Raw genomic sequence first — 7,943 nt, 5'->3', positions numbered from 1 at the left:
ACGACCAAGTCCGAAATCTCGGGGTTCTGATAAACTCAGACCTGACCTGCAGCAATCATATCAAATCAGTCTCAAAAACATCTCCAGACTGAAGGGCTGCATGCTCCAATCAGACCGGGAGAAACTTGTCCATGCTTCAATCTCAATTCGACTTGATTATTGCAACGTCTTTCTTCCCTCAAAAGGCTCAGAAACAGATGAGAACATATTACTTCAGTCTTAGACTTGACACTGGCCCTTCCTCTTCTTTGCTTTTGAATGTTGTTAACGGCTGTGTTTGCAAATGCTCAGAGCGGTTGCGTCTCTGCTGGTGTGAAGTTGCCGTGTGCATGAAATGAGCAGAATAAATCAAATTGTCTTGCCTTGCTGTGCAATTCGTGTAACTTTGTGTAACTGTATTTACGACTCTTTCTCTAGTCCTGACGTGTTCATCTTCAACGTCATATGCTGGTGTTTGTGTAAAAAAAAAACAAGCATGACCGTCTCCTTGCGATGCAATGGCCTTCGTGAAAGTATTTCTCATGCGAAAACAAGACAAACAGGAGATCGGGTACTCAGATTTATTGGTGAGGTTATTTGCTGCAACAGTCATCAATCACGTTGCTAAGAGGGTCTTTGCAAAATAAATCAGGTTTCAACATAAGTGAAGCATCAAGGCAGGGACATTTCAAACAAAGAAGGGAATTATCTGACAGAGAAGCCAAAAAGATCAAGGCACTCGCCTTGAAACAAATTGGCTCTCTTATTTGTAAACATGTAAAACTCCGACTTATTGATTGTCACCAGCTCTCCTGACTGGTGTTGGCACTCAAATCTAAAAAATGGAGACTTGGACTGAGAGCTGGAGCAGTCGCCCTGTCTATTTCAGAGCATCTGTTCTTTGAGATTGTGTGCAGAAATGCCAATATTTCCCTTGCATCGTTTCAACATCCCGTACCTCTTCTCCAATTTTGCGGAAGTCGGTGCAAAATTATGACAACAGCATGTTTGAGGCCACATTTACTTTGAGAAACTCTTAAATGATGGTGAAGGTCACATATGTGTAAAACAGAAATGGACCCAGTGATTCTTGGAACACCACCGGTAGCTCTTTTTTTAACTGACATAATTTGGATTTTCATGCATGCTCCATTGTGGGATGTGCATAGCGGCATGAAAGGGTAAACAGATTTTGGTCAATTCCAGATTTTCAGAGAGGGAAGAGGGACTGCTCTCCTTCTTAAAGGTATCTTCTGGAGCTGGTTGTGGACACTGTGGACTTGGTGACGGTGCCAGAAGAGCCATAACCACCAGACAGGCTCCCGCCAATGGAACTGGACATGCCGCTGCTGCCACCACCGTAGCCAAATCCACTGCCGCTGGCAGAGTTGGAGTATCCTGGAGAAGAGCATGGTCGGGAAGGCGGTTTTAGGATTTAGTGCAAGTACAGTTTATGACGAGAGGAGATCGATAACTTACCGGTCTGTTGCACGTGGATGGTTGCAGAAGTAGGTCCAGCGAGCATTCTAGTGGTTGCGCATTTTAGAAAAAGATTTGAATGCACAATTCAGACACAGCAGTGAAATAGAGTTCGACATTAGCAAATGATGACCCGACCTGTTCTCCTCTCCTTCCAGCAGTTTCCTGTAGGTGGCGATTTCAATGTCCAGGGCCATCTTGACGTTCATCAGTTCCTGGTATTCACGCACCTGGCGGGCCATGTCCTGCTTGGCTCTCTGAAGAGCCTCCTCCAGATCTTTGATGCGGAGCCTAGCATCCTTGACGGCCAACTCACCGCGCTCCTCCGCCTCTGCAATCTGAGCCTCAAGTTGGGCCCTCTGCGCAAAGGTTAGCACCGATGAAAGAAGCTCTTTGCCGCTGTCGTCAGCAATAAGTTATTCTTGGATGCTCTGGACATCTTCTGTACCTGCCCCTTGACAGCCTCAATCTCATTCTGAAGACGGGCAATCATGCGGTTCAGCTCAGCAATCTCAGCCTTGGTTGTGCGAAGGTCGTCACCGTACTGTCCGGCAGAGCTCTGCATCTCCTCGTACTGTTGTGGGAAATGGAACGCCACGCACATTGAATGTGTGGTGTATTGGGAAAAGCACCAGAAAGGATCGCTCTGACCTTCTGTTTGTACCAGGCCTCTGCTTCCGCCTTGCTGCGGCTGGCGATGTCCTCATACTGAGCACGCACTTCAGCCACAATCGCATCCATATCCAGGTTGCGGCTGTTGTCCATCTCCACAATGACGGACGTGTCCTTGATCTGGGACTGCAGCTCCCGAAGCTCCTGCGCAAGCACAGATTGTTGCAAAAGAATCAAGTTTGTGGCAAGCGTCAAGCAGTGACAAAACCAGCATGTGCACCGTCAGGGCGAGATTAGGACCGATAGAGAAAATGGTGTTGACATACAGCCTCATAGACGGCTCTGAGGAAGTTGATTTCATCCTGAAGAGCATCGCATTTGGCCTCCAGCTCCACCTTGTTCATGTACGCAGCATCCACATCCTGCAACGATGATTGGAAAGCCTTAAAATAGGTTCAAAGTGGTTTGGAGAAGCAACGCAAGAGAAATTAATTCCCACCTTCTTCAAGACCACAAATTCATTCTCTGCAGCTGTGCGTTTGTTGATTTCATCTTCGTACCTTTGGACGCAGGATAATACATCATTGAGTCAGCTTTATCTCCTCCAAAAAAAATCTCCACAATGGATCGAATGTACCGTACTGTGCACTCACTTTCTCTTGAAGTCCTCCACCTGGAGCTGCATGTTCTTCAGTTCTCCCTCCAGCTTGGATTTCTCGCTGCCCAGCCCATCGAGTTGCCTGCGCAAGTTTGCAATGTAGGCTTCAAACATGGCGTCGATGTTGGAGCGGGTTGTGGTCTGGTCCTGCAGGAGGTTCCACTTGGTCTCCAGCATCTTGTTCTGCTGCTCCAGGAAACGCACCTGGAAGGACACAGACAATTGTTCAAAGTCAAGTCAAAAATCGATCTCGAAGTATTTATTTTAATTGCTGAAAGAGATTTTTATTTGGACAGATTTACATCAGGTTATAGTTCTGCATTCTCCGGTCAGTGGTTTATCATCTTTCCACCTAATCAATGCGATCGATCATAAAAAAAGGGTGGTGCCTGGCATTTCTGACTCGTCAGCCACACCTCACTGCTCAAATGAGCACAACCCGTTATATGAAGACGTGTTTTGGGATGTGAAATCCCTTGCTTGGCTTTGAAGCTGTTTTTTTTTTTTTTTTAATGCTTTGCGTAGCTAATAAAGGCCAACGTCAGTCTAGCCATAAAAAAAATGTAGGTGTGGCAGATAAAACGAGGGAGACAAAGCAGCTGTGGGATTTTTTGCTTGCCATGTTTTTTGTCATTACATGAGCTCAATCAAACGACATCAAAAGACGAGCAAAGGTTGATTCTGCTTCCCTCCAACTGTAAGGTACTACAATTGGTTTTGGGTACTTGTGACAAGCCACCGGCAAAAAAATAAATAAATAAATAAATGAAGAAGAACCATCCTGACATGAATTATTTTCCAAGCCCTCCCATCGTACAAGCTGTTACTCATTGATGGACGCTACGCCAGACAGATAAGCGTCACGACTCTGTTGCTTAACTGAATTACATGTCGGCATTTGGTTGGCTGCTTCTGCAGATAAAGGCACAGGAGCCATCGGACAAGTTTGTTCCTTTCCCGATCTCAACTTCTACTTGATGTCATCAAGTGCAACAGGTGAAGGGAACCAACCTTGTCAATGAAGGAAGCGAAGCGGTTGTTGAGGGTCTTGATCTGCTCCTTCTCCTGGGTGCGAACAGCCTGGATGCTGGGGTCAATATCCAGATTCAGGGGGGTCAGCAGACTCTGGTTGATTGTGACCGCGGTGATTGGGGCGGACATCATTCCGCCTGCATAAGCACCACCGCCGCTGCTGAGCATTGAGCCTGAGCTGAACGAACCGCCTAAACCGAAGCCTGCAGCACCACCACCGTAAACGCCAACACCACCGCCATAACCGCCAGCATTGGAACCAATACTGTAGGTGCTTCTCTTGATGTAGCTCGTAGACTGGGGCCCTGCAAGGGACCTCCTGGAGGCGCCACTGCTGCCTGCAATTGAGTAAGACTTCCTGTGAAACATGTTGGAGTTGTTGGAGTTGTCAAGGCTGGGCTGAGAACTGGAGATGTGCAGGCTTCAAAGGAGAGTCAAGTCCCTCTGAGTGGCTGACTGAAGGGACGGCTTGCTTTTATGGCTGAGCTGAGCTGATGGGGAGGATCCTCATCATTACAACCTGTCCTCTCACTTTTCCTGGCCAACTGCTGTCCCTCCCAACCTACATGCCTCTGGCTCTCAACAACAGGAGTGGCCAATCCAGTAAAACCGGACGCGGGGGATTGTCGGAAGATAAACTGTGACACACCCTACCTGGGAAAGGTTCTTATGTAAGGAAACAACGACTTACATTAATGCTGAGTGTGCATAAAACTGGAACGGCCGTCAGAAGAGGGCAGGCCTCCAGGTCAATCAACGTTGGATCCAGATAGACGCTTTCAGATATTCCTCTTTGGAGCCGTGATTTTGGTTTTCCAGAGCAAATGTCAAAACCATGTCATTTCTGACAGAAAACAAAAGCTATGTTTCAGCATTCATATCATCAGACCACTGTCACCTTTTGCTGTTTTCCAAATGAAGCTTGTACTATCAGAATCTGAGTTGACTTCTGTCAGGAATGTTTGCATTCTGTCTTGTTTCCAACTCGGCTACAATAAGACCTGCAATTACAGTCGAGGGCTCCTGCGATTGGCTGGCTGGCAACCAGTGCAGGGTGTACCCCGCCTACTGCCCGATGACGGCCGGGATGGGCGATGGGCACGTCCGCGACCCTCGAGAGGCCGAGCGGCTCAGATAATTGATGGATGGAATCTGTTGGTTACAGTGAGATGACAGCGACCGTTTAAAGACAAACAACCACTCACACTCATGTCTACGGACAAATTAGAGTGCTCATTTAACCTCACATGCAAGTTTTCGGAATGTGGGAGGAAATCGGAACACCCGCAGAAAAGCCGCACAGGCAGGGGCGGGGGACATGCACAGCAAGGATCAAATAGCACTTCTTCTAATAGCACTCAAACTTTATTTCGTTACTTTGTTGTGTCTCCACAAATACATGCGCGGGGCTTTTCCACGGCGCACTAGCAAAGTACGCCAAAGTGGCGCGCCAACTCGGACCGCCGAGGACCACATGCTGGTTGACTCGACAGGCTAAAAAAAGGTTTTTCAAACAGCACAACAGCAGCCCCGCCAGCCCCAAGCGTTGAGGAACCAACACCAACACTGCCACAAAAAAAGTCGCATTTCTCTGCGTGATGAGGTCAAACAAGGAGGCACTCCGAAGGAAAAACGCATTTGCGGGATTCGGTCATCGCTCGTTCGCATGTCACAATTGCACCTGACAACTGCCGATGCAAACAAAAGCGTTCGAGTTCTTCGATGACGGGAGGGGGCACTCGTGCAAGTGTGTCACTAGATCGGAACGAGACCAGTCCGCCTTGCCCACCGTTTGCTGGAACGGATCTCAAGACTGGCATGGAGAAGGACAGCCAAGCCTACTGAACATGTAAAAAGTCCACCTAACCCTCCCAGAATTTAGGACGATGAACAAGTTGGGAAAACCGACACAAGCGGATCACAAGTGGCTGATCATATTTGCTTAAATAAAGCGCCTAAGCGTGCTTGCAGCGTTTGAAAGGATGTGCAAAGTGTGCCCTGCTCAGAGTGTCCTCGCAGGGCAGCAAGATGACAAAAGTGAGCCGTTGGGACGGCTGCTCAGCGCGACGCCTGCACGCAACAAATGTGGTCTTGCTGCAAGTTGCAAAGGCGTTGTGCCACGGAGTCGCCCCATCAAATCAATTTCAGCCTCCTGCAAGATTGTGTCACTTTCTGCTTCCGTGGAAAAGAAAAACGATCTTCCTCAAGCGTGTACTGGCTGCATGAGTCGCCACACCCACTTGTTGCATTGTCAAACCTCACCGCATTTCTTCGTCCACTTCACACGTTGCTTTTCATGCTTTCCAAACTTTTCACACCAACGTGCCTTCATTTCTACCGTGGTGTGGAACTTGACCCCAAAGCTCAAATGTCAGCTGTCCTCCAACGATTTGAGGGAAAATCACTCGGCATATCCATTTGAAATTGTGAAAGCAGGAGAACCGAGCTGCGAGGTTGCGGCGGGGCCAAAACAAATGCAGATCAATAGACAAAATCTTGGCTGGTGGAGAGTACTTTTGAATGTCAAAGAGGCTGCAGACATTTCCCCAATCCAACTGGAAAGGAGAACAAATAGATTTTAAAGAGGAACAACTTTGGAGCGGGGATGACGTTTTAAGGTGAAGTTGTTCTTGCAACTCTCTGAAGCCAAGACACTCTTTCAAAGACAACTCGGGCCAACTTCACAAAGAATCAACTGCGGCCGCTGATTGCGCCTTCCGTCGCACTCGCAGCTTGCTCCGTCTTAACGTCCTCGTTACAAAAGATTGGGAGCTAACGACATACGGGCGCAAACACACCCACACACTCAGACAGCTGAGCGCAATTTGCCGTTTAGGGATAGAAAAAAAATGGCAGTTTGCGTGACATTCAACGATCGGCTCCAAATGGAAAGAAACGTTTTCCGCATTAGGCGACATTGAACCGAAGTGAACGAGGCAGTTGCCGTGAGCAGAAAATCCAAAATACGGTGGCCCTTGTGTTGATATTTTCCAAAGTTTACGGCATTGTTCTAAAGGAGTTCTGTTAGCGAACTTGTCGTTGTTCATCGGTGAGGCCCATTTGCATAAAGGTGGGCAAAATGCACGTGGGCTCATTTCAATCCGGGCAAATAGCAGACAATCTGCTCGCCGGCGCACTTAGTGAAGCCTTTGCCAATTCTGACCATGACATTGGATCTCTTTGCTCCGTTTTTTCACGTTTGCGCCACGCTAAAGCCGTTTAGCCACTTCAGGCCTGAAGATGTCAAGAATCTTCCGTATTTCAACTCGTGTGAAGGACGTGCGCTGTTTGAGATGGTGACTGAATGCAAATGTTCTCATGACAACGGAAGAATTGCACAATTTCATCCTTGTAGAAATATTAAAGAGAAATTAACTCAAGATAAAAACACGATTTTGTTTTTCATTTGAAATGTTAGTTGTCCTCGGTGATACTTTAATTTGCTCACAAGCAAGACAAGTACTTGACAGGATTGCGCAATCGACTCCAAACTCTGCACGAATGACTTTTAAAAAGAACAACTGCACCGGAACAAAATTCATTGCTACTATTTGTTTGGATTCTTTTAATTTTTTTTTTCGTGACAGACAAATGGTCGGAGCTATTTTGATCTGATTTCGTCCGAACGAGTTTGTTCCATCTCAGTCCAGTTTGTGTAAAGTGAGTGTGAACGTTCCTTTGGCAGGCTTGGCTTCCTCATACTTAATCTGGTTGATGAAAAAATGATGTGGTTGAGCATTGCCTGTTGTAATTAGCAACCAAACACGTCTGCAATGCGGATAATGTACGCCGTCAAATGTGAATTTCAAATGAATCTTTCGAATGCTGTTTTTGTTTGTGAAAAGTTCCAAACGGGGAAATTGAAACAGATGCTCGTGTTTTGTCAGCTTGTCTGATCACATTTTTTTTTTTTTCTTGCAGTCGCACATTGTGCACTTTGTTGGCACAAGACGTTCCTCGTTAAGCACGTTACGGAAGCTTTTGTGGTCCTTGCAACGTCAGACACTACTACGACACCGCACCCACGCACATTTATCATCACAAGCGTCCAACTGAAGAAGGCAGCCGCATTGCTCATGCCTTTCAAATTTGTTTTCTTGCTGTGCCTGGAATGACTTTTGTTGTTAAAATTCAAGTCATGTGAAATTCATTCATGCGCTCGCATTTTGGGAAGTTGTCTCCT

The 7,943-nt window shown here is 47.0% G+C and overlaps 1 protein-coding gene across 1 annotated transcript; it reads right to left on the bottom strand.

The window, feature by feature from the left end:
• Positions 1–546: 546 nt before the first annotated feature.
• On the bottom strand, positions 547–4,266 carry LOC148326613 (keratin, type II cytoskeletal 8-like). Its single transcript, XM_088308461.1, has 9 exons — positions 3,740–4,266; positions 2,724–2,932; positions 2,570–2,630; positions 2,397–2,492; positions 2,110–2,274; positions 1,907–2,032; positions 1,597–1,817; positions 1,459–1,505; positions 547–1,377 (listed from the first exon to the last, which is right to left on the bottom strand). Exons 1-9 carry the CDS (start codon positions 4,127–4,129, stop codon positions 1,220–1,222), a joined length of 1,473 nt encoding a protein of 490 aa, XP_088164587.1. The 5' UTR covers positions 4,130–4,266; the 3' UTR covers positions 547–1,219.
• Positions 4,267–7,943: the final 3,677 nt, after the last annotated feature.

Source organism: Idiotropiscis lumnitzeri, chromosome 11 (genome assembly GCF_059441095.1).
Source record: "Idiotropiscis lumnitzeri isolate Australia: NSW breed Sydney's pygmy pipehorse chromosome 11, RoL_Ilum_1.0, whole genome shotgun sequence".
Taxonomy (NCBI): Eukaryota; Metazoa; Chordata; class Actinopteri; order Syngnathiformes; family Syngnathidae; genus Idiotropiscis; species Idiotropiscis lumnitzeri.
The sequence above is the reverse complement of the archived record's forward strand: the minus strand, read 5'-3'. Positions and strand labels throughout refer to the sequence as shown.

What these genes read in the sequence shown, in the direction of transcription:
- LOC148326613 (XM_088308461.1), bottom strand. Translation starts at nt 4,129, where the DNA reads ATGTTTCACAGGAAGTCTTACTCAATTGCAGGCAGCAGTGGCGCCTCC. An exon ending in GTGGAGGACTTCAAGAGAAA is followed by an intron (nt 2,631 to 2,723) that starts GTGAGTGCACAG and finishes CTGCGTCCAAAG; the next exon opens with GTACGAAGATGAAATCAACA. An exon ending in AGGCCTGGTACAAACAGAAG is followed by an intron (nt 2,033 to 2,109) that starts GTCAGAGCGATC and finishes TTCCCACAACAG; the next exon opens with TACGAGGAGATGCAGAGCTC.